The 25,554-nt window shown below is 46.5% G+C and overlaps 1 protein-coding gene across 11 annotated transcripts in view; it reads right to left on the bottom strand.

Moving 5' to 3' along the window:
* The window catches only part of PSD3 (pleckstrin and Sec7 domain containing 3), a 589,734-nt gene that overhangs the window by 257,560 nt on the left and 306,620 nt on the right, over window positions 1–25,554 (bottom strand). For 3 of the 11 annotated variants that reach the window (XM_069572785.1, XM_069572792.1, XM_069572786.1), the window contains exon 2: window positions 2,564–2,608. The exons of the other annotated variants lie outside the window; for them this stretch is intronic. In XM_069572785.1, coding sequence (XP_069428886.1) covers window positions 2,564–2,580 — 17 coding nt within the window. In that variant the 5' untranslated portion in view covers window positions 2,581–2,608. The remainder of the gene's footprint in view (window positions 1–2,563; window positions 2,609–25,554) is intronic. 11 annotated transcript variants of the gene reach the window in all.

Below are 25,554 nucleotides of genomic sequence, written 5' to 3'. Positions count from 1 at the left end.
ACATATGCAGATGAACACTCTAATTTGAAAAGACACATGCACCTCAGTGTCCACGGCAGCACTACTCACAACAGCGAAGGTATGGAAGCGACCTAAGGGCCCACTGACAGGGGAGTGGATAAAGAAGACACGATGTGCGCGCGTGCACACACAAGGGAATATCATTCAGCCTTTAAAAAGAATGAAATAAAGCCGTCTCCAGCAACATGGACGGACCTAGAGATCATCATATGAAGTGAAGTAAGTCACAGAAAGACAAACACCACAAGACATCACTGAGATGTGGAATCTGAAAACCTGATGTAAACGAACCTAATTACAAAGCAGAAATAGACTCACAGGCACAGAGAACATACCTACAGTCACCAAAGGAGAAAGAAGAGGAGAGATAACTCAGGAGTTTGGGATTAAAAGATTCATAGCAGCACTTCCCTGGTGATCCGGTGCTTAAGAATCCGCCTGCCAATGCAGGGGACATGGGTTAGATTCCTGGTCCGGGAAGATCCCACACGCTGCAAAGCAGCTAAGCCTGTGAGTCACAGCTGCTGAGCCCCAGTGCCTGGGGCCCATACTCTGCAAGAGGAGAAGCCACCACCATGAGGAGCCTGCTCACCGCAACGAAGGGAAGCCCCCACAACTAGAGAATGCCCACGCCGCAACGGAGACCCAGCACAGCCAAAAGTAAAGGAATCGAATTCATTTAAAGGCCCCCGAAAAAACAGACCCACACTAGTATATATAAAATAGATAGACAGTCCTCCTGTATCGCAAAGGGAACTGTATTCAATATCTTGTGATAACCTATAACAAAACAATCTGAAAAGATAAATAACTGGATATAACTGAATCACTCTGCTGTACACAGAAACTAGCACCCTGTAAGTCAATTATAATTCAATTTTAAAATAACTGAATATTAATAATTTCTCTCACTCATTGACCAGTTTCTGTGGAAATGAAGAATATTTCCCCAGGTAATTCAAACATTGCTCTAGATATTAAATATTTACACTCCTTTCATATCAAAAATTTAGACTTCTACACACATATACACAAACAAATACCTCTGCTACACACACATACCAATAAAGCTATAACTCCATACGGCTTATGAACCCTCCATACCCATGGCTTCAAATATTTTATTGAACCATAATCTATTTCATTACTTCAAATGTTTGTTTCAAGGAAGGCACAGCAGGAAAAGAAAATTCTTCTCAAGGACAAATACACTTCATACTATAAAAATAGGAACGGCAAGTGAGCTGAGCACTCTAATTCTAAACTTCTAAACCCACCCTCTGTAGATTCACAAGGCAGGTGAGTTACTCTGAATACTAAAGACTTAGATGTTCTTCAGAAAGCGTACTACTTTGTTTAACCTTATTACAATCACTTTTGTTGTTTGGTTTACAATAAAACTTTTACTTTCTATCCTGCATGATATACACACTCTGTGAAATATGCATTCAAACCTCCATGAAGCTAGTAGATTTACAAATTAAGATGCTTTTGTACCAGGGAAGCTTTGGTTCAGGAGCAGCCACAAGAGGGGCTTTGGTGGCCTGAATCCACCAGGTGGCCCAGACTGAGTCAGGATTAGACTTCAAAGAAGAAAAGCAAACAGAAGGAGATGATCTGGTCATATACACACCTCCTTTCAAAAGAAGCACCATGCAGAGTCCAGACAGCACCTGTCTATCCAGCCCAGTTCTTCCAAGGGCACCGCTGAGAGGAGGGGGCAAACGCCATAGCCATCCCCCAGGGTATGTTCCTACTGCACTTTCACACCAACCCAAGTTGGACATACAGGCTCTTAAGAGCAACAGCCCATGCCCAGTGTAGGAGAAAAGGCAGAAACGTCCTCAAATTCAACTTGTAAACTGGCAAGAGGGAATGACCCAGCTGTGATGTCCTGGGCCAACATCCCCCAGCAACAGTCCTCTCTGCCCCTTCACCCAGGACCATGAGGTGCAAGTGTGATGCACGCAGCAATTCCCAACGCCGTGCTGCAAGGAGCTGCCCCTGCAGAGACGAACCCGGAAACAGCAGGCACTTACATTGTGCGACTTTCAGAGAACACAGCCATTTCAGGATGAAATTCACTGGAGAAATATAATATATACAGTCCTCCCTAGTACACTGACTCTGTAAAGATCTTGTCTTTTCTCTAAAGTAAAAAGAAACACATGTCAGATGACCAAGTTCAAATATTTTAAAGTTTACAGAACAAGAATGTGTGGTCACCCACCCTTCTCCTGAGTCCTGGCACCTCTTGGCTCCTATCTCAGCATATACACTCACTCCAAGATGATCATTCAACCCAGTCACTCAGCTCTATGACGTTTTATTTCACTTTACTCTTTAGCTTTGTTTCTGACGGATATGATAAGTAATATTATTCTGGTTTTATAAAGTAGTAAAAAAAAAAAAACAAGAGGCAGGAAAGAGGGAGAGAAGGTGAAAGGAGGGAGGGGAAGAGGACAAAGAAAAGAAAGACTAAGCCAAGAGCCAGAAAAAGTTCCCAAGAAGCCTAAAAGGAAACACCAACCAACCAACCTACCAGTCTGGGGCATCCATTCAGACGATACACTCCTTCCGTTGGGGTCTGCAGAAAAGAAAATGCCCTTTGGCACCACTGTTACAATTCATTTTAAAATTTGTCTTTCGACTGTATCCAAATCACCTGGGCGGTTTTACTTTCACATTTTGAATTCCTATCCTTAAAACTAGGGCTGGTAAAATAAAACCTAAATATACTTTGAGTCAGTCTCGCCAGTCCTCTCAAAAGATCTTTACCCCAACCATTTAAAAAAAGAAAACACCAGTCAGGTAGCAATAACAGCAAAGGTGTGACTTCTCCCCTCCCCTTTACCCACCAGAGGTGTTAAAGGTCCTGCCCTACTGGAGATCAGCTCAGCTTTTTGGTCCTGTCACTACGGGAGTTTCTAGACTCTGCAACTTGCTGCAATGCCCCCAGCTCTGAGTCACCCAAGAGCTGACGTTTCTGCACCTTGTCACGGTGCTGTCACATGCTAGTCACTTCATAGCAACCAAAAGACCTGCAGAAGTAATTCCTGTTGATGCCACTTAACACATGCTGAAGTTTGGGGAGAGCTCATTATTACAAATGAGGATACCTGCCCTCTCCCTTAACAGTCACAGATGGTGCTCTATACTACACACACCCATGTTCAAAATGTCTCCTAATAACTGAGGATAAGGCTGGGAAACCACTACATATCAATTTTATAGAGGGAAAAAAAAAAAGGGGGGAGGCTGAGAGAGACTAAATGACTTTCCCAAAGACACAAAGATACTTATATATAAAACTGGAATCGAACCAAGACCTGTCTTCAGTCCTAAAGAACTTTCCACAGCAAACAATCCATTGTACCCATATAAACCTTGAATAAAAGTGAAAGGCAAAGCCATTAAGGAAAAAACTTATGGGTCTGGAATCTCCAAAAGACCTAGACTCAGGTCTCAGCCCCAGCAAGGCTCTGTTTCCACATCTGCAAATAACGAAGATCATAATACCTGCCTTAAAAAACCAGGCATTCAAAAACAGAATTTACTGTTAAATTTTTAAGATTTCAGGGGTTCCTTTTTTCCAGAATCCTTAACTTTATAAAATAGGGGAAAAGTTCCTCACAATTCCTCAGAATAAATCTAGGGTCCAAGTACCAATGCCTAAAAGCACACACTTCATCATCCATGATAAATGTGCCAAAGAAAGCTGTGGTGTTTGAAGGCAGCAGTTCACACACACAAAAAAAGGAGAACCAGAAGGTTTTATTCACCACACACCTGACTGTGAATATGGACGCCTGAGAGAGACAAACGGACCCCAGGCCCGAGCAGCAGTCAACCACAGTGTGCCCTTGGCTATCCCAGTCCAGCACCAGCTCTTTAACCAAGACTTGCAACAAGCAAGGACCAAGAGTCACTCTCTTTCCACATGAGTATGCAAAAGTATCGAACTGAACCTGACAATACATTTAAAAAAATACATCCACCATGGTCAAGCTGGACTCATTCCGGGGTCCCAAGGATGGTTCAGCATTTACAAATCACTCAATGTGATACATTGCATCAATCATATCAACAAAAAAGATAAAAATCACACGATCAGCTCAATAGACGCTGAAAAAGCACTTGATAAAATTCAACATGCATTCATGATAAAAACTCTTGCCTAAGTGGGTATATATCTCAGCATTATTAAAAGCTATTTATGACAAACCCACAACCAACACAATACTCAATGCTGAAAAGCTTCCCACTAAAATATGGAAGAAAACAAGGATGCCTACTCTACCCACTTGCTTTCAACATAGTATTAGAAGTCCTAGCCACAGCAATCAGACAAGAAAAAGAAACAGAAGTATCCAAATTGGAAGGGAAGAAGTAAAATTGTCATTATATGCAGATGACGATACAGTTTCTGTGTGCTCAGTCATGTTCGAATCTTTGCAACCCATGCACTTTAGCCTGCCAGGCTCTTCTGTCCATGGAATTTTCCAGGCAAGAATACTGGAGTGGGTTGCTATGTCCTACTCCAGGGGATCTTCCTGATCCTGGGGTTGAACCTGTGTCTCTTGCTTTTCCTGCCCTGGCAGGCATGATACTGCATATAGAAAACCCTAAAGACTCCACTAAAAACTCCACAAAAACGATTAAAACTGATTTTAAAAATTCAGTAAGGTAGCAGGACAGAAGAATAACACACAGAAATCTATTGTATTTCTTTACACTAACACTGAAAAGTCAGAAGGAGAAAGTACAACAATCCACTTCAAAATTCCATCAGAAAAATAAAGTACTTCGGAATAAACCTCACCAAGGAGGTGAAACACTTATATGCTGAAAACTGTCAAATACTAATGAAAGAAATTAACAATTATTCAAAGAAACAGAAAGATAACCCATGCTCTTGGATTGCAAGAATATTGTTAAAATGGCCGCACTGCCAAAAGCAATCTATATATGTAATATGATCCCTATCAAATAATTTTCCATAGAGCTGTAACAAGAAATCCTAAAATTTCTATGGGACCATAAAAGTCCCAGAATTTCCAAAGCAATCCCGAGGATAAAGAACGACACTGGAGGCATAGCCCTCCCAGACTTAAGACAGTTCTACAGAGCTACAGTAACCAAAGCATGGTGGTGCTGGGCTTCCCTGCTGGCTCCGTGCTAAAGAATCTGCCTGCCAACACGGGGGACATGGGTTCGATCCCTGGGTCAGAAAGATGCCCTGCAGAAGGAACTGGCAACCCGCTCCAGTATTCTTGCCTGGGAAATCCCATGGACAGAAGGAGCCCGTCAGGCCATCGCCCACGGGGTCACAAAAGAGTCAGCTGCACCTTAGGGACTAAATAACAACAGCAACAACTGGCACTGCCGGTGGATCAATGGGACGGTAGAGACAGTGCAGAAATAAATCCACATACCCATGATCAGTTAATCTTCAACAAAGGAGGCAAGAGTATTCAATACAGAAAAGGTTAAGTCTCTTCAGCAAGTGGTGCTGCAGAGGCTGGACAACTCACGTAAATCACTGAAACTAGAACACTCCCTCACACCACGTACCGTAAAAATAAACTTAAAATGGCTTAAAGACTTAAATATGAGACATGACGCCATAAAATGCCCAGAAGAGGACATAGGCAAAACATTCTCTGACATAAATCATACCAATGTTCTCTTAGGTTAGTCTTCCAACACAAAGAAATATAAACACAAATAAATAGCACCTAATCAGACCTACAAGCTTTTGCCCAGCAAGGGAAAGCATCAACAAATTGAAAAGAACCTACATGATGGAGAAAATATTTGCAAATTATGTGACCAACAAAGGATTAATCTCCAAAATATATAAGCATATCATAACAGCTCAATATCAAAAAAGCAACCCAATCAAAAAAAAAAAAAAATGGGCAAAAGACCTAAATAGACATTTCCCCAAAGAAGACATACAGATGGCCAACAGGCACATGAAAAGATGGTCAACATTGCTAATTACTAGAGAAATGCAAATCAAAACTACAGTGAAGTATCACCTCACACCAGGCAGAATGGCCATCATCAAAAAGGCTACAGATAACAAATGCGCCAGAGGGTGTGGGGGAATGGCGACCCTCCAACACTGTTGGTGGGAATGCAAACTGGTGCAGCCGCTACAGAGAACAGTAAAGAGATTCCTAAAAAAAAAAAACAAACAACTGAGTTACCATATGATTCAGCAATCTTTCTCCTGGGCACATTTTTAGAGAAAACCATAATCCAAAAACATGCAACCCAATGTTCATAGTAGCTCTATTCACAGCAACCAAGACATGGAAGCACCTCAATGTGCATCAAGAAGAAAACAGATAAAGAAGATGTGTTACGTATATACAGCGGAACATCATTCAGCCATAAAAAGAATGGAAAAATGCCATTTGCAGCCACATGGATGGACCCAGAGGTTAATTATACTAAGTGAAGTCAGTCAGAAAAAGACCTATGTCATGTTATCAGTTATATGTGGAATCTAAAAACTGATACAAATGAACTTATTTAACAGAACAGAAATAGACTCACAGACCTAGAGAACCAAAGGGAAAGGCGGGAGGGATAAATCAGGAGTTTGGGACTAGCAGATGTATACTTCTGTGTATAAAATAAACAATAAGGGCCAGTGCATAGCACAGGGAACTACATTCAATATCTTGTAACAACCTATAACGGAAAATAACCTGAGAAAGAATACATATGTATATATGTAAAATGGAATCACTCTGCTGTACACCAGAAGCTAAACAACACTGTCAACCAACCATCCGTCAATTCAACAAATAAAGAGCAGAGGCTTGACAGGACAAAGATGCCTAACCACCTACAAAAGTCCCTCCCTGAAATCAATTACTGAGCACGCAGACTTCACCTAGGTAAAACGTATATAAACAGAGTAAGGAGCAAAGCACAGCTCCCAAGACCAAGGGCTTTAACGTCTAGGTTAGCGCAGACAAACCCTGTGGAGGCAACTACAAACAAGACAAATCACACAGCCCTCAGCACTCTAGCAGGTAGCAGATGACCTCCCGCACAATCCTAAATCGAAAGGAGGCGCGCACCAGGCGGGCGGTGATGACAGCAAGGCTCTCCCGGCAGAGGGGACGCACAGCGAGTTGCAGGGGGGCAAGAACCCAGGGTTTGTGCAACGCGTGAGGCCAGCGTCGTCTTGCAGGGGGCAAGGAAAAAGGCAGGAGTGTGAAGACTTGGGCAGGGGGCAGAGGAAGACTCAAGGGGATGAAAAATGGCCAGATTGCTCTAAACTTAAAGAGAGCATCAGCACAACCCAACCTGCCAAAATTAGCACCTCAACCTTAATTTATTAGTCATGTAGTAATCTTACGTAAAACCAGCTCAACTGCCACAGGTTTGTTTTTAACACTCCAAGTATTAACACCCAAAGTTCAACCCTCATTTTAACATATGTCAAGGAGCAGTTTTCCTCAGAAATACATAGATTAATAAATGAGATAACATAATAATAATAATATTTTTGGTCTTCTATTTACATTCAGCTCTGAGTTCACGGTTCATAATTTATAACAGAATAATTATATGAAAACAGAAGTACAGGAATGCAAGTGTACTCTAACTTGAGAAACAATGAAACGGTATAATTCTTCACTAATGGAAATATTTTTATACACTGGTAGTATCCAGGCTCACAAAAGCAAACTTTCTTTTGCCAGTGGAAAAGCACCCAGTACTATTTTTTTCGGTACAGACTCCTGTTCCTTCCTCCTCCTGCCTTTTTTCACTCTAGCTTTTTAAACATGGTCTTTATTGTAGGTGCGGCTGTAAACTTTATGAGCCAGTATGCCAGTTTAGATGCTGTAAAAATTTCCAAGTGGCTCTACTACTTCAACCCTGAAAGCAAAGAAATTAAAGGGTAAAAGCATAAAGTATAGGGCTGTATTTTTCTCTGTGTCCAAGGGTACACAGAGTTCACCCATGTATGAAACTGCCTTTCAAATCCCTCAAAACTCTGTTCGAGTTCAGTAACAGGAGGCAGGCCTTCCTTTCAGTTCTATACAGGTTCAGATCCAGATTAAACTCAGCGTTTCCGGCACAGGCATACATCATGCGCCTTCCCTTCCAGCTCCTCTGAATCCCTCCTGCTACCACTTCCGCTCATCAAGGCAGCTCCCTGAGTTCTCACCCCGGCTCACTGTCCTCCATTCCCCTGTCCATCATTAATTTCAGAAGCATTTATTGAGCGACTACTTAGGTGTCAGACACAATGATCAGTAAGGGAGACACGCTCTCTAGCACCACAATTTGAGGTTATAGTTGAATAGCTGTAACAATTTTTAAGAGAGATTACTTTTAAAAGCAATTATAATGATGTCATTTCAAAGAAAATCCAGAGCACATGGCAGGACCACAAGCTCCTCTACAGAAATCAGAATCCTGGAGAAAGTGACACTTAAGTTGACCCTGAGGACAAGGATTCTAACTGTCGGGGTAAGAACAAGAAAGCTCAAAGTAAGAGAATAAAACACATCAAAGAAAAACGAAGTTCAGCGTGGCTGAGTTTATGGGGTAGAAGCGGGAGGTGCACAGAACAGAGAGTAAAAAAGATAAAGCTACAAGTAAGCAACTGCTGACTGCAGGGGCCCAGGCTGCCATCACCACCTAAACACGTCTATCCCATCTGTTCAAGGTCTAGTTCCCGTTCTCCGTAATGGTAGACTAGTATGTATCAATTCCCAGAGAGTCAGAGAACCACCTCGATGACCTGCTACACTAGCGCGTCAGTGATTTGCTATACTAGCAAGTTTAATGTGTTAATGGGAGGGGTCACATGGGCATCTTAACGGGAACTTTCTGGAAGCAATGGTTTGGTCAGAAAGGGAGTAACAAGTGAAACATTCGGGCTCCAAGACGAACCAGTAGAGATAACATTTTGGATAAAGACCAGTTTTCCACTAGTTCCATTTAACTCTATGTTCCCAAATATTCTGACTATCTAATCGGAACGATTATTCCTGACAATCACAGTAATGTGAGACAGGCCCTGCATTCCATTATAATCACCATCTTCCTCTTTCGAAAAGATCCACCACAATAAAATGAGAAAAAAAGAAGAGACAGAAAAAAGCAAAAATAATTCTTTGCAGATGTTCTAACTGTCTACATACAAGGCTCAGAAGTATTCAGTAAAAAAGTTATTAGAACTGGTAAGGCGGTCAGTAACAAAAATACAAAAACAACAGCTTTAATGAACTATGAAGGACAAGTTAGAAAGCATGTTGAGAAAAATTCTACTCAAAATAAGAATAAAACTTATAAAGTATCTAGGCATAAACTTAAGAAACGTTCAGGACTGGAATAAAGCAAACTATAAAACTGTTGCTGGAAGAATACTAAATAAACACTATCCTCCTAGAGTGAATTAGGCAAAGATGCCGTTTCTCTCTCAAATTCCCTTAAAATTTAATGTTATTCAAGGGGCACATAAAAAAATAAAACCAAAGAGAACTAGAAGGAAGCATAGCTGAAAATATAGCTTCCCCAAAGAGAAGATATTTCTAAACTTTACAGGAGCAAAAAATCATGATTTAAATGACTGGCTTAATTACATGGCAAAAATATCAAAAGCAAAATTAAAATGGTAACTGCAGAGAAACACAGTCACGAGACAAAAGGCAAAACTAGTCTCCATGTGAATGGACTTCTCTGCACCCGTTAGGGAAAGATGAACACACCATATGAAAAACTGGTCAAAAGATGTGTTACTGAACATTCGAGGCACTACATCCTTCCTAGAAAAGCTGCTTCATCCCCGTACCCTGGACAGAGCAGGCCCCAAGGGCCTCAACCTCCCATCCTAATCTCAGCTGGATGGACCAGAAGTGACCTCACAGTGAAGCAGAGCCAACCGCCTGCTCACTCCTGGAAAATGGGCCTCAGGTGCCCATGGCACCTGGAGGATGGTGGGCATCTCAACTGAGGGACACAGCAGACCAGAGCCAGGTGGGACACGGTTATGGAAGGGAAGAGGCCTCGAGAAGAGGGAAACCCAGCGGGCAAGGAAAAGCAGGAGAGCGGACATGCCAGGAAGCAGACCCTCCCGTTCTTGTCTCTAAGGCCTGCCTGTCCTTGGACGTGACCTTGAGCGCCTGTGACATCCATTCAATAAAACCAGCGCATGTAGGTTTTCAATCCCCTGCAATCAGAGCAAGCTCAAACAGACAAGAGCAAGCAAGTCACAACAAAGGACAAAAAGATCAAAATTAAACCTGTGGGGAAATGCTCATATACATAAGTTAACAATGAAGCACTTCAGGCACTCAGTTTTCTCAGCTATCAAAGTGGCAAAGACAAAAAGGCACTGAGATGGTGCACAGCAAGGTTAGGAAGAAATACAGGCACTCACAGGTTGCAGAGGGGTGTAAACCTCTGCAAGACTTCTAGCTTCAGTAAGCCTTAAAATTACGGAGATCCCGTGAAGAAGTAAATAAACTTTTAACTATTTATTGTAAGGAAATAATCACAAATATATACAAGAAAGTTACTAAAGGATATTTACTGCAGTGCTATCTATAATGAAAATAAACAGACTCAAAAACTATTTAAATCAGTGTTTCTCAAACATTATTCACTCATCACTTTCACAGCTTTTGCATATCCCTGTACTATAGGTAGTGATTCACTCAATATTGCTCGTTAAGTCAGCCCATTACCTTTATTTCAGGGCTTCCCAGGTGGTGTTAGTGGTAAAGAACTCACCTGCCAATGCAGGAGACATAAGAAGCAGGGGTTCGATCCCTGGGTCTACAGCATTTCAGCTATTCTTTTAACAAGTTTTTATTGAGTGCCTACTGTATGCCTAGGAGCTATTCTCTGTGCTTTAGATTCAATAATGACTAAAATAATAATAATTTAAAAAAATCCCTGGCCTGGCAGAGCTTATATTTTAGTAGCGAGACAATAATAAGATAATCATATTAATGACGTGATTAGGGAGAAACATAAAACAGGCAAAAGGAACCTGTGGCTTTGTGAGGGGAGAAGTTAGAATTCTGAAGAAGGTAAACACCAGAAGCTCCAATATGTTGGCCACCTGATGGGAAGAGCCAACTCATTGGAAAAGACCCTGATGCTGGGAAAGATTGAAGGCAGGAGGAGAAGGGGACGACAGGATGAGATGGTTGGACGGCATCACCAACACAATGGACATGAGTCTGAACATGCTCTGGGAGATGGTGAAGGACAGGGAAGCCCGGCAGGTGGCAGTCCACTTCAGTTCAGTCGCTCGGTCGTGTCCAACTCTTTGCGACCCCATGGACTGCAGCATGCCAGGCCTTCCTGTCCATCACCAACTCCCGGAGCCTACTCAAACTCATGTCCATTGAGTTGGTGATGCCATCCAACCATCTCTGTCACCTCCTTCTCCTCCTGCCTTCAATCTTTCCCAGCATCAGGGTCTTTTCAAATGAGTCGGTTCTTCGCATCAGGTGACCAAAGTCCATTGGGTCACAAAGAGCAGGACACGACTAAGTGACTGAACAACAGCAAAACGCTGGAAAGGCACCTCTGCAGACGTGAAGCTGGGGGCTGTCTGTGGAGGGCCTGGGGATGAGCATCCAGGGAGACAGAACAGCAGGGCTATTCCATAGAATAGCAAAGGGCTCAAGGTGGGAGCAGGCTCGGCGTGTTTGAAGATGGGCAGAGGCCAGCGCGTCAGAGCAGAGGGGCAAGGCGGGTGGGGCTGGGGGTCCCGAGATCGCTGGTGGGGGGCGGCAGAGACGAGGCAGATCGTGCAGGGGCTTTCTGGCCGGGTAAGGACTCGGGCTCTTACTCTGAGATGGGAAACCGTCAGACCAACAGAAGACTGACCTGGGACACTGGTTAAAAGGATATAAACCATGGGGACCTGGGTCACTTGACTCCTGGTGGCCTTTGGCATGGGGAAGAGGTGAATTACGAACATATTTTGAAGGCAGAGCTGACCAGTTTGCTGATGTGCTGGATACCGAAGACCCGGTATAATCACCTAATGAATGAAGTGTTTTGCTGAAGAGGGGCTGAGGATCCCCTACTCCTGAAGGTCGTCCAGAGGCACTGTTACCATAGAATCATAAGTCTGATGTGTTGTTATCATTTTACAATACATATTAGAATACAGAACCGTTACCAAAACATGCTCATTCACATATTTCCTAAACTATTTCACGTGCCACCAGCAGCGTCTGCTCCAGCCTTTGGGAGGCACTCCTTTAAAGAAACCTGATACATTCCCTGTCTGTGCCTGAACGTGCTCTCTCTCACACACACACACAGGTTGAAAATGCAGATACCAAAACGTCTAGGTGATCATTCCTGGATTATTTATTTCTTTGTGTTTTTCAAATTGTCTTTAATGAAAATGTATTTTCATTCTATAATCAGACTCCTCTTTAAGTGGATGGGACTTTTTTAATACACACTTGACCCTTGAACAACATGAAGGTTAGGGGTGCCAGTCCTCCGAGCAGTCAAAAATCTGCATATAACCTTTATAGTCAGCCCTCCATACTCACGGTTCCACATTCGTGGGTTCAACTGCAGGACATCTCGTGCTGCAGGACATATTCAGTGGCAAAAAAAACCATTGCTGTTCAAGGGTCAACTCCAGGTCTTAGTTTCAGATCAAGTTCTTAGTTTCTGGTTTGATCTGACATAAGGCTTTTAGCGACACGTTCAGAAAGAGAGAAAGGTAGAGAACAGAGACCTACCAGGCGGGAATGAAGAAAGACACTCAGAAACCGAAACCAGAGGCCCGGACAGCAGTGACACCCGTAGTGCATAAAATCTTAGAAGCCCAGTGGCTAGCATGCAACACACAAGAACCGAGATCCGGAAAGCAGAAGCTAGAAATCATGAGGCTCTCTTGAATCAGCCACGAGCGAGTTCCTGGGTCCTTACTGGACCGGGGACCAGCGATCCAGCGAGACACCGCTGCTCTGTGGGAGACAAGTTTGCTCGGAACATCTTAACACCATGACAGCATATTTCAATAAGCTGCTCAAATGTTTCTACATAAATGTCACCTAACACATCACCCAGGTGAAATAAACATACCTCTGCATACACAGACCTCAAGAGGAACAGAGCAATTTCAATGAAAATCAGAATGGCCTCTAAAAGAAATTGACTGTGTCTTCCATCTCTGTCCCAAGGGTGTCAGTTCATAGGTAACTAGGATTCAGTGAAGCTTTTTAGGTCATACCACTTAGTTGGTTTATCAAAGTGTCACTGTTCCTGGCTCTTATTAACTTGCAGAAGACCACAAACGTAAATGAAATGAGACTAAAAGGGCCCTGGTATGCTCTCAGGTTTTCAAGCAATCCTCCACGTTGCTTAAGAGCAGTGATGACTCTTCTCTATCCTAATCAGATCCACAGCTGGCTCCGTCTGCAGACATGCGCTGTGCCTGGGCAGACAGGCGGCTGCTGGGGTGGGAGCGTCACTCTGGGAGGGACACAAGAGAGGACTCCTTTCCGGGCCTGTCGTGTTTAGACGCAGCTCTCCCGTCTCTCTGATAAGGAGCACAATTATGAATGGGTTTAAGTTGGCTCGTGTGTCAGATGAATCATATAGCCCGGCTAGTTAATCCTGTAATGCCATCTGACAAAGCTCACACCTGGAATCGCCTGGCAGCCCTGAGCAGGGCTTTCATCTCTAAAACAATCTTTTGCAAATAATATTAGGGCTTCAGATCTGATGTCACACAGAGCTACGGCTTCATGGTAAGACTGAGAAACATTAAGTGTGAAAAATGATCTAAAGGTCTGCATTGTCGAACCATTCTGAACAAGTGAGAGAACGTGGATTTCCTGGAAAGGAAATGGTCTGGCCCTCCCTTCCTTAGTTCCTATGTTCTCCATAAGCACTTCTGGATATTAAGTCTAAACATCATTATTTGATAAACATGTCCTGGCCTCTTTATTGAAAAAAAAAGAAAAACTAAAGACTTGGGGAAACTCTATGTGCGAGCCAAAGTTCAACTTTTTTTTTTTTAATGATAATGTTCAGTAAAACAAATGTAAGCTTTCAGTGGCTGACAACCGATTTCAGATCACAGCACTGCAAAAATGTTTTGATGTTAGGCCCTGTTTGTTTTTCAGCAATTTCAATCTGTCTCTGAATATTCTACAAACGACCCAGAGGAAATGGCCTTATCATAGAAATGGAAAACTGAAAACCCACTTTAAAACAAACAGAAGGGAGAGGTCCTTGAAAAGGGAACTAAATCTCAAAACACCACTTCCTGCACTCAGCTCTCTCAACAACCTTCTCACCAGGAGAAGAAACACAAATCCCGAAGCTTAATCCATCAATTTCTGACACTGTCATTTTATGAGGGCATAAACAGAAAAGACACCCCGAGTCCAAATACGTTCTCTCCCTGAACTTTCATACACAAGTCTAACTGTACTTTTGAGGGAAAATATTTTCTTAAGCATGAAAGAGAGGGGGAAAAAAAGACCAAAACCAGTAGAGCAGAGGTTTCCTTTTTAAAGAGCCTCTGTCAAAAGGCAGAGTCCCCTGGCCTCTCTGAGAGAGTCACCTCTTCACCTCACTCCCTGAGCCTGCTTTTCCTCACACAACTCTGGGCCCTTAAAGGTGGCGCCTCCGCTTGGCACGGAAAGGCAAGGCGGGTGTCAGGCTCCAGCCAACACCCGAGGAGGCCCACTTCTGCAAATGGAGAGGGAACCAGGGCGACTCACCCGGAGGCAAAAGCCGCTTCCTGGGGAGGTTCTGCAGCTCCAGTGGTCCTGGAACACATCCTCTCTCAGAGGCGGCACCCACGGTAGAGCGACTCAACGCTGAGCCCCAAGTACCGCCGGGCTTGTCCCCGAGGACCTCACTCAAGGCAAGACCGGAGCCCGGGGGAGCTCACCCGTGACACGGCGGGGACATGGCCCGGCCGCCCACACGGCCTGTGGCAGAGGACGGGCAGACTGGCTGGTTATTAGCAATGCTCCGCGGTTATCTCACCCCCACGTCATTCAGACAGACAGACAACGCAGGGCCATCCTTCCATAAAACTTTTCTCCCTCTCCACCCACATGCTCTTCAACTCCACACCGTAATTTACATTATTACACTGAGGAACAAAATATGGGCTGGAGCTTAGCAGAAACCAGTCATCCCATGGACCCTGAAGAATCCTACTGAGGATGCCCTCGTCCTCCGGGTCGTGGACAAATCAGCCTGCATAATTTCAAAGGAATGTCACTACCAAGGGAATGGACCAGAAGAACTCGGTGAGGACCACCTTCCGCCTGAAAAACTTCCCGCAGATTCATGCTGACAGCTCAGCATGGGGACCTCAGGCTCCCCAGTCGCTCCTGAGTAACCCACTCGGAGCGGGTTGCTGGAGGGCAGGCTAAGCCAAAACGTCTCAAGACGCTTGTGACAAGCACGATGGCTCCCAGAGTTGACCTGGGCGGCGAGGGCACATTTTGCCACTAAATGAACCAAATGATTCCCCCGCTAGTCTGCCAGGCTGAGCTAAACATTTCTGTGTTTAGGCCATAAAGGCCTCTGCGTAATTCCTCTCCACTGCCGTTCAAATCATTCAGGCCAAAACGACAGTCGGTATGTATTCACTTTCAGTGTCCCAGGCATGGTTCTGAGACGTTTACACACACCGGTGCGTTTGATCTTCATAACAACCCTACGAAGCAGGTATCATTAATACGTTCCCTTGTTGGACAGGGTGGCTGGGGCACAGGTGAGCAGAATGGCAGAGCTGGGATGTGTGTCCAGGTGGCCTGGCTCCATACGCCACCCACTGCTCCATCCCCCTGGGGGTAGCTGTGGTCCAGTGCACTGCTGCACACACACTCACCAACAGTGGTCAGATGTGAAAGGCACGGCTATGTATGGAAGCCGAGAGGTGAGATCTTGTTCGGCTCTTGTCACTAACTGTGAGGCTCGGGGCAAGTACCTCTCACTGCCTTGGCTTCAGCACACTCATTCGTCTGCACAACTCTGCAGGAGCAGGGAGGGGGAGATGAATATCCCTTCTACCTCTAAAATTCCGCAGCAGTCTGCTAGGCCTGATAAAGTTACTAGATTACTGTGTGACATCTACAAAGCAACAGTCAAGACGCTAACAAGGGAACAGAAAGCAAAGTAAGTCTCGTGATTTCTGTCGGATACAAATCAGGTTTACTACCTCAACGGCCTGGTGAACCCCTGGCCATGCCCAAGGCAGCCAGGCAGGACGCACACTAGCTGGATGGCCTGCCTGTTGGTACCTGTGTGTGTGCACGCTCACAGCCCAGCATGGAAATGGGGTGTTCTTGTGAGGCCAATCCACTACAGCAGCCCCCTGGGAGTGCTGCGGCACCCAGAGCAGAGCTCGGTGTCACCCCCAGTCAAACGTCTGACAAAGCAGGTCTAGTTCCAACCAAGTGACAACACTGACAGTTCTTTGTAATCTCTTAGTTCAGAAAAAAAGAAGTCTATTTACACACGCACACAAATACATGGGTCTTAACACTCGCCAGCATGGAGAAACTGTCCTTATTTGCCATAAAGAGAAAGAGTTCCCTGGATCCCAGGTGTGAGGAAGAGAGGCAGTACAGGTGTCGTCTGAACTGGGTGGGAGAAAGGACGCTGCTGAATGGGTGGGTTCTTCTGGGTTCCAGCCGGCCAGCTGGTATCAACCAGTCATGCCTGGATGACTCAACTGTGAAGAAGGCCGCGACTCTTTGCGTTTTTTGAGAGACCCTTGCCTGCTGCTCGTCTCAGAAAGTCTCAGGAAGAGCAGGGCAGGCCATCTACCAAAATGAACTGCAGCACCAGGAGGAAAGCCCTGCCTGATTCAGTGTAAGAGGGTAAAGAATGAATTTAAAAGCTTAAAACGAGCGGTACCTGTCCTTTCTTTTGTTTAATCAGAACTACTCTGTGAGCAGAGGACCCGAGACCAAAACAGGGGCAGAACAGGTACATCTGATAAAGAAGCCTGACTGCGAGTCACAAGAGCAGAAGGGCAGCACAGGGCTCCTCCCCTGCTCTTTCCAACAACCCGGCGGACTTCACCTTCCTTCTCCCAGTTTAGCCAGAACTTAAAATTGAGATAATAGCGTTGAAACATGTATATTACTTACTCCTTGGAAGGAAAGGTATGACCAACCTAGACAGCATATTAAAAAGCAGAGACATTATTCTGCCAACAAAGGTCCATCTAGTCAAGGCTATGGTTTTTCCAGTAGTCATGTATGGATGTGAGAGTTGGACTATAAAGAAAGCCAAGCACCGAAGAATTGATGCTTTTGAACTGTAGTGTTGGAGAGGACTCTTGAGAGTCCCTTGGACAGTAAGGAGATCCAACCAGTCCATCCTAAAGGAAATCAGTACTGAATGTTCATTGGAAGGACTGATGCTGAAGCTGAAACTCCAATACTTCGGCCACATGATGCGAAGAGCTAACTCACTGGCAAAGACCCTGATGCTGGGAAAGATTGAAGGCGGGAGGAGAAGGGGATGACAGAGGATGAGATGGTTGGATGGCATCACCGACTCAATGGACATGAGTTTGGGTGAACTCCAGGAGTTGGTGATAGGGAGGTCTAGAGTGCTGCGGTCCATGGGGTCACAAAGAGTCAGACACGACTGAGCGACTGAACTCAACTGATGTATATTACCATATGTGAAACAGATGACCAGTCCAAGTTCGATGTATGAAACAGGGCACTCAAAGCCGGTGCACCGGAACAACCCAGAGGGATGGGACGGGGAGGGAAGAGGAAGGGGGGTTTGGGAGGGGGACACATGTATACCCATGGCTGATTCATGTCAATGTATGGCAAAAACTACCACAATACTGTAAAGTAATTAGCCTCCAATTAAAATTAATTTTAAGAAAATTCCTAGGCTCTAAAAAGGGGGAAGTACCTGGAGTCCACTGCTGACACACACGGAGTCTTGAGCCGGCAGACCAAGGATCACCCAGTTAGGGTTTAGCCCACAACCCGGGCTCCCTGGACCTAAACCACGGCTACAGCATCGCTGTGTGAATCCCCGTGAACCCAACCCGCTCCAGGCCATGTGTTTCCAAAGGCACAGACCTTTCTGTAATCCCTCTGGGCTGCAGAATCTGCTTAAAGGCCATCTAGCAGAGGTAGTTTATTTTTGACATAAAAATGCTCCCACCAGGGGCTTAAGTGGAAAAAACTTTTGTCGGTTCTTTTTCACAGCCATCTGGGTATTTCATTTCATTTTCTTTAAAGACGAGGTTGGTGGTTTAGTCGCTAAGTCGTGTCCCACTCTCGCGACCCCATGGACTGTAGCCTGTCCATGGGATTCTCCAGGCAAGAATACTGGAGTGGATTGCCATTTCCTTCTCCAGGGGGTATTCCCAACCCAGGAACTGAACCCTGGTCTCTTGCATTGCAGGCAGATTCTTTACCAACTGAGCTACAAGGGAAGCCCGGATTACATTGTATATATATATTTAAACAAGAGATTTGACTTTATCTCCGTTTAGAAATTCATTCAAAGCCAAAGATGTATTTGTGTGTACACACCCACTTTTTTGTGTATATACATGTGTAGGCATGTAGTTTGTTAGGTTATATACAGAATTTATATTAAGATTTTTTAAATAGACAAACAATATGGGGTTGAAGTATTTATCCGACTTGACTAAAATTTCGTATGTCACCAAATTTCTAAAGTGACAGTCGAATGCTAAGCCGTCTCCTTGACTAAGATGAGGTCAGAGCTCACAAAACTGGTGCGGTTTACTTATCACAGGCTGCTGCTCTTCAGTCAGCGGGCGCTCTTCAGCAATGCTTACGTCAGAGGAGAGGCCACGCGCTGAAGAAAGGCTGGCATGGCGCGATGGCAGCGAAGCCCTCCTCTACGGACCCCTTCTGCCAGGACGCGTGGGGCCAGGCACGGGCTGCACTTGAGCAGAGACCCGTGAATGCTCCTGTTAGTCTACCTTTTATCAGGAGATGCTGTTTGCAGGCTGGCTTCCCCACTGTCAATGCATCTCTCTAGAAGACTCTGTCTGCCATAGTTGTTACTAAACTGTAAATCATCAGAAGGATGTGCACGTGCTCAGGCGTGTCCTACTCTTTGTGACCCCGTGGACAGTAGCCTGCCAGCCTCCTCTGTCCATGGGATTCTCCAGGCAAGAATACTGCAGCCAGGTGCCATTTCCTTCCCCAGGGATCTTCCCAACCCAGGGTTCAAAGCTGCCTCTCCTGTGTCTCCTACATTGGTGGGCAGATTCTTTACCACTGTGCCATAAGGGAAGTCCCATAGGAATCCATTAGTAAAAGTTAATTTTCTATAAGCCAACTTTCAGGATGAAGAATCAGAATCACCATACCAAAAAATCTGAGGAAGAGACTCAGACATTCTTAGAATTTCTTTTTTCTTTTCTTCGTACAATCAAGAGGCATTTTTAAGTTCCTTCATCCTGGAAGGATACTGCAGAGATTCTGTATTCAGGATCTGTAGTTCTTTTTCCTCTTCTAATAACAGCTTTAAAATATAACCTCCATGCTCACCTAGGACCCCTGACAGAAAGTGTTAGTCACTCAGCTGTGTCTGACTCTTTGTGACCCCATGGACTGTAGCCCACCAGGCTCCTCCGCCCGTGGTGGTTCTCCAGGCAAGAATCCTGGAGTGGGTTGCCGTTTCCTTCTCCAGGGGATCTTCCTGACCCAGGGACTGAACCCGGGTCTCCCACAATGCAGGCAGACTCTTTACCGACTGAGCCACCAGACAGAAGCATGCCAAAAAAGGGTGGAAGCTTGCGGAACAGTAGAAAGGGGACGGGCGTGGAGCACTGCCGCTTGTTGCTGAGCTGAGCTCTGGGCATGATGGGGTTCATGTGAAAGGCATGCTGCAGCAGAGGCATGCACACTCTGTGGAAGGGCCTGGCAGGGAGGCGGCAGCAGAGGCGCTGACAGTGGCTGACATCTCCAGCACACCTCCTAGCTCCGGGCACTGTGTCAAGTGCTTCAAAACATCATCTCAACTGATCCTGGTAATGCCTCCAGGAAGTTAGTATTGCTGTGACCTCTGCATAAAGGACAGAAAGGAGGGCTTTTTGCCCAAGGTAACACTGTCAGGAAATGGTCAGGTTAGGCTCTGAAGACAAGTCCACAGGTAAAGAACCAGGCTTTTAACTCTATACACAATGCCACCCACTGCAGAGGTAGTTCTGGCCCTAAAAGAGGTCCACTAGCTAGCTTGATGGGATTACAAATGTTAATATAATCACAGTTAGACTTGCACTGTGTTAGTCGCTCAGTTGTGTCCAATTCTTTGCGATTTTCTAGGCAAGAATACTGGAGTGGGTAGCCATTTCCTTCTCCCGGGGACCTTCCTGACCCAGGGATCGAACCTGGGTCTTCCGCATTGCAGGCAGAGTCTTTACCATCTGAGCCACCAGGGAAGCCCAAAGACTTGCACTGCTGCTGCTGCTGCTCAGTCGCTTCAGTCGTGTCCGACTCTGTGTGACCCCATAGACGGCTGCCCACCAGGCTCCCCCATCCCTGGGATTCTCCAGACAAGGACACTGGAGTGGGTTGCCATTTCCTTCTCCAATGCATGAAAGTGAAAAGTGAAAAGGAAGTCGCTCAGTCGTATCTGACTCTTAGCGACCCCATGGACTGCAGCCTACCAGGCTCCTTCATTCATAGGATTTTCCAGGCAAGAGTACCGGAGTGGGGTGCCAGCACTAATACACTTTAAATCATATAAGTTATCTATAATCATCTAAGAGTTAAGCTAAGAAGCACAGGGGAAAACAATACAAATAATTATTCTTGAAATCTAGAGATGTCAGAGAAAGAAAGGAAAGGAATGGCCCTACATCCGGCCCATGAGGTTTCTAGGGTGGGTGGAATTTCCTACATGTCCATCTCTCCACTATTCTTTTTCATGCCCACACAAAAAATTAAAAGTGGATACACTTCTATCTTCCCTCAGAAACTTGAAAATTCTACTAAAGACTCCCTGGGGCTCTAGCACTTTTTCTCCCTCTGCTTCAGGGCCTTGCATGTAAACAACTTAAAGTATACTTTATCTTGGCTGAAGATAGTAACGATTGAGACTGGATCACTTCCACTGAAAAGACACTCTGAAGTTAGAAAATGAAAACAGAACACTGGATGTGTTTGCAGTTTCAACCACAAACCCTACTCCACCTTAAATAGCACGGGCTGCTTTCTCATGGAAAAATAAGATTTATTACTAGAAAAGTTAGAGGCACAAAAACAGTAACTTATAAGGGAAACTAACAGAGCTCCTTTGCAACAGAAGATTTTAATCAGGAGAAAAATAGAGCAGCCGAATTCCAAAATAATCTAGCCTGAACAGCACTTACTTTGGGTATAAAGAAAATGACGTCGTTACAGAGTCAGGATCTGAAACAACTGTTTCATACAGAACCAGCTACAATGCCCAGTTCATTCCAAATTGGTGGGGAAAACTTTGCACTGAAATCTAACAATGTACAACCAAGGGAGACTCAAAGCATGTCATACAATTTCAGAAACTAGCCTAGATTTTCTAAAACCTTGTTGTTTTTAAATAAAGTTTTCACTTGTGGGTAAGTTTGTTCAAAAGGGAAAAAAATCATGAGATAAAAAGACAGGATTTCGTAAATTAGAACATTTCCTCAAGAGTAAATATCGTATTCTACTAATACCATTCTGATTGGAGGTTATAGTACTTCTAGGAGCTTGGCACCTCTTGATGTTGTTGTTCAGTGGCTAAGTCACGTCTGACTCTGCAACCCCATGAACTGCAGCATACCAGGCTTCCCTGTCCTTCACGATCTCTCGGAGTTTGCTCAGACTCATGTCCACTGAGTCAGTGATGCCGTCCACATGTAGACAGACATCATCCTGACGAGGATGGGAGAGGAAAGGCCAACAGGTGGGAATGAGCCAGGACTGTCGCCATCTCCTCGGGCGGGCACACCACTGATGCGGCCCTGCTTGCGGTCCCATAGGCAGTGGCACGAGCAGGGTGGCAGCTCTCTCCTCAGCCACCACTTCCGGGCTCACAGGACAGGGTTTTAGGGGACAAGCGCCCCAAGGACAGGCTCTGGAATCCCCACATCGGCTCCCTGCCAGCTGCGTCCGCGGGGCAGGCGGGGGACTCCTCTCCCCGGACTCCCTGGACCCCCTCCCTGCTTTTCCCACAGGGGCAAGTTCCGAGGCCTCATCGCTACATCAGCCAGGAAACGTCGGAAGGCAGGAACTTGGAGGACATCGAACTATCCCCTTGTCTAAAACTGTGACAGGAGGAAATACTGGAACTATCATTTTCAATGAGATAAACTATATAAAGAAATCCTTTATATCTCTGTTGCCCAACAGCACAGATAACTAAAAGCAGCTGTAACACCTGCTGGGAGGGATTGGGGGCAGGAGGAGAAGGGGACGACAGATGAGATGGTTGGAAGGCATTACCGACTCGATGGACATGAGTCTGGGTGAACTGCGGGAGTTGGTGATGGACAGGGAGGCCTGGCGTGCTGCAGCCCATGGGGTTGCAAAGAGTCAGACACGACTGAGTGACTGAACTGAACCCCCTCACTGAAGTCAGTGGGATGAGCCTCAATAAAAGCCTCTCCAGGATGGGAAGAGCCAGATCCCTCACCAAGCTGGGATGTATTTTAAACACGGCAATTCAACATCTCTAAGGGTGCCCTGCAGGACTGAATGTATATGGACGAGAAAAGAAGATTTTTCAGATCCCCTCCGAGCAGAAAATATTCTCAATAAGCCATTCAATGCATGTGCTGGCTTACAGATCGAATACAAGACAGTGAAGGCAGGCGGTCCCCTGGAAGAGCACAGATGTTCCTGCTAAACCTCCCCTCAAGGCTCAAAGCCACCAGCGGGTCTTCAGCCTGAATGTGAACAGACACTTAACAAGGGCCGGTTGGTGAGAGCCCCTGAGGCTTCTGTCCGGGGCAAAACAAAGAAACAGAATGAGAGGGATGCACAGAAACGGCTCTGCCACCCCTGGACGGAGACAATCCTTGTGAAGGGACAGAGAGTTCAAAGGCGCCATGGCCGTGAGGGAACCTTTCAGACTGGGAGGCCTCTCCTGTTCCTGGGCGGCTCAGCTCCTAACAGGGCGCCTCAGGCTATGACGCCTCGATAAATAGATGCCCAAACCAGCACACTGACCAGAGGCACCGTCCACTGCAAGGCACTCTGTGGTAACTGGGACTTTGTGCTGTACAAAAGTCAGGAGGCAGCCCCTGCCCGCTAGGGTTCCAGGCTGGACGTGGGGCATCTGCACAGGCTGGCTGCTCCCTCCTGCCTCGCTCGGCCGCCCCCCTCCCACGTCCTGCGGATGAAGAGGGGCATCTCAAGTTCTTGGCACACACTGGCTCTGGAACAAGCCCTGAATACTGCCCTGCTAGCCCAACTCCCTCATTTGAAACACGAGGTCAGCTCAGAAAGGAGTAAGCGACATGCCCAGAGTCACAGAGCGAATCAGAGGCACCGGAAAGCCCAGCCTCGGGACAGGCCCCTGCACGCCGCTTCAGCTCTAAAGGGCGGGAACGTGGCCCCGTGTACAGGCCTGCAACACACATACACACACACACACACACACGCCGGACACTGAGAGTCGGGAAGGCCTGCAACACACACACACACACGCCGGACGCTGAGAGTCAGGAGAGGGTCCTGTGGACGGGGGCCTCTTCAGCTTAGTTTCACCTCAGCTGCTGGGGCTCCCGCTTCTGCTTTCAGGTGAGAGACAAGGACCCTCTGACAAGGGCTGGAGGAGACACAACCTTCAGCCACTGACGCAACCTTCAGCCGCTGACGCAGCCAAGAAAAGAGTTACAGTCTGCTGCCATCTCTGCATTCGCCTTCCTGGAAGAGGCGAATTTGGGTTTCAAAATAAGTGCTTCTTCTCAACCAATTCAGGCTGATGAAGGGTAACCAGTCGTTATTGCCTTCACAGAATTACAGGGCAGGATATCAGGCTGTGGAAACAGCCCAAGGCAGACAGTGGGAGAATGAAACCAGTTCTCTCAAGCCACCTGCCTCCATCCAGCCTCCATCCGGCCAGCGGCACCCATGGCTGCTCAACCCAGGAGCTCCTCTACCTGCTCCAACTCCAGGCTCCTGACTGCTTTTCAATCTGTTCTTGTATAGAAGATCCTAACTGGTCGCAGAGAGCTAACCTAAGGAGCCAGAGTTCGTATGATTTCATAGAGCCAAGGCTTCCCTGGTGGCTCAGCTGGTAAGGAATCTGCCTGCAACGCAGGAGACCTGGGTTCAACCCTGGATTGGGAAGATCCCCTGGAGAAGGGAATGGCTACCTACTCCAGTATTCTTGCCTGGAGAATCCCATGGACAGAGGAGCCCATGGGGCTGCAAAGAGTCAGACACGACTTAGCAACTAACACTCTAACGTAGAGCAAGTAATGAATTTTTGGAGTTGAAAATACACTTCATGAATTACTTTAATCTTATTTTCCCAAAGAGTAAATAAAAGCCTCGGAATGAGGTTAAGACTGTGAACGTAAACAGAACTAGGGCCAGAGCCCACATCTCCCACCTCTCAGCACAGCTCTTCCTAAGGCCCCGGGGTCACCGGCAGACGTGGGACAACCGCAGAGGCCTCCCTCCACGGACAGGTCAGGAGGTCTCCACAGGGTGGTCAGTCACGCTGGCCTTACGCACACAACAGCCACGGCAAGCAGCCACTCAAAGGCCCCGTCCACCCGTCGCTCAGCCAGATGGAGCAGGGGCTGGAGAAACATATACGCACACAACAGCCACGGCAAGCAGCCACTCAAAGGCCCCGTCCACCCGTCGCTCAGCCAGATGGAGCAGGGGCTGGAGAAACATATACGCACACAACAGCCACGGCAAGCAGCCACTCAAAGGCCCCGTCCACCCGTCGCTCAGCCAGATGGAGCAGGGGCTGGAGAAACATATACGCACACAACAGCCACGGCAAGCAGCCACTCAAAGGCCCCGTCCACCCGTCGCTCAGCCAGATGGAACAGGGGCTGGAGAAACATATACGCACACAACAGCCACGGCAAGCAGCCACTCAAAGGCCCCGTCCACCCGTCGCTCAGCCAGATGGAACAGGGGCTGGAGAAACATATACGCACACAACAGCCACGGCAAGCAGCCACTCAAAGGCCCCGTCCACCCATCGCTCAGCCAGATGGAACAGGGGCTGGAGAAACATGCGGGCGGGAGAAGGTCCGGGACGAGTGGAGCAGGCCTGAAGGCAGAGGGAGAGGGCGGCACGTGAGCAGCACGGCCTCCAAGCGCACGAGGGAGCCTCCTGGCAACACAGCGCGCGGTCCTGCGAGACCTGAGCCCTGTCCCTTCCTCTCAGCGCCGCGTCCGTAACCAAGCTGGCGAAACTGGCTCACACGCGGGCTGCTGTGTCCTCAGCTGTTTTCCTAAAGCTGAGCTCAAGGCAAGATAAACACTGCTTCCACACCAGGCAGCCCTGGGCGGGTCCGGATCCTCACCA

The sequence above is a fragment of the Ovis canadensis genome, chromosome 26 (genome assembly GCF_042477335.2).
Source record: "Ovis canadensis isolate MfBH-ARS-UI-01 breed Bighorn chromosome 26, ARS-UI_OviCan_v2, whole genome shotgun sequence".
NCBI classification, from domain to species: Eukaryota; Metazoa; Chordata; class Mammalia; order Artiodactyla; family Bovidae; genus Ovis; species Ovis canadensis.
The sequence above is the reverse complement of the archived record's forward strand: the minus strand, read 5'-3'. Positions and strand labels throughout refer to the sequence as shown.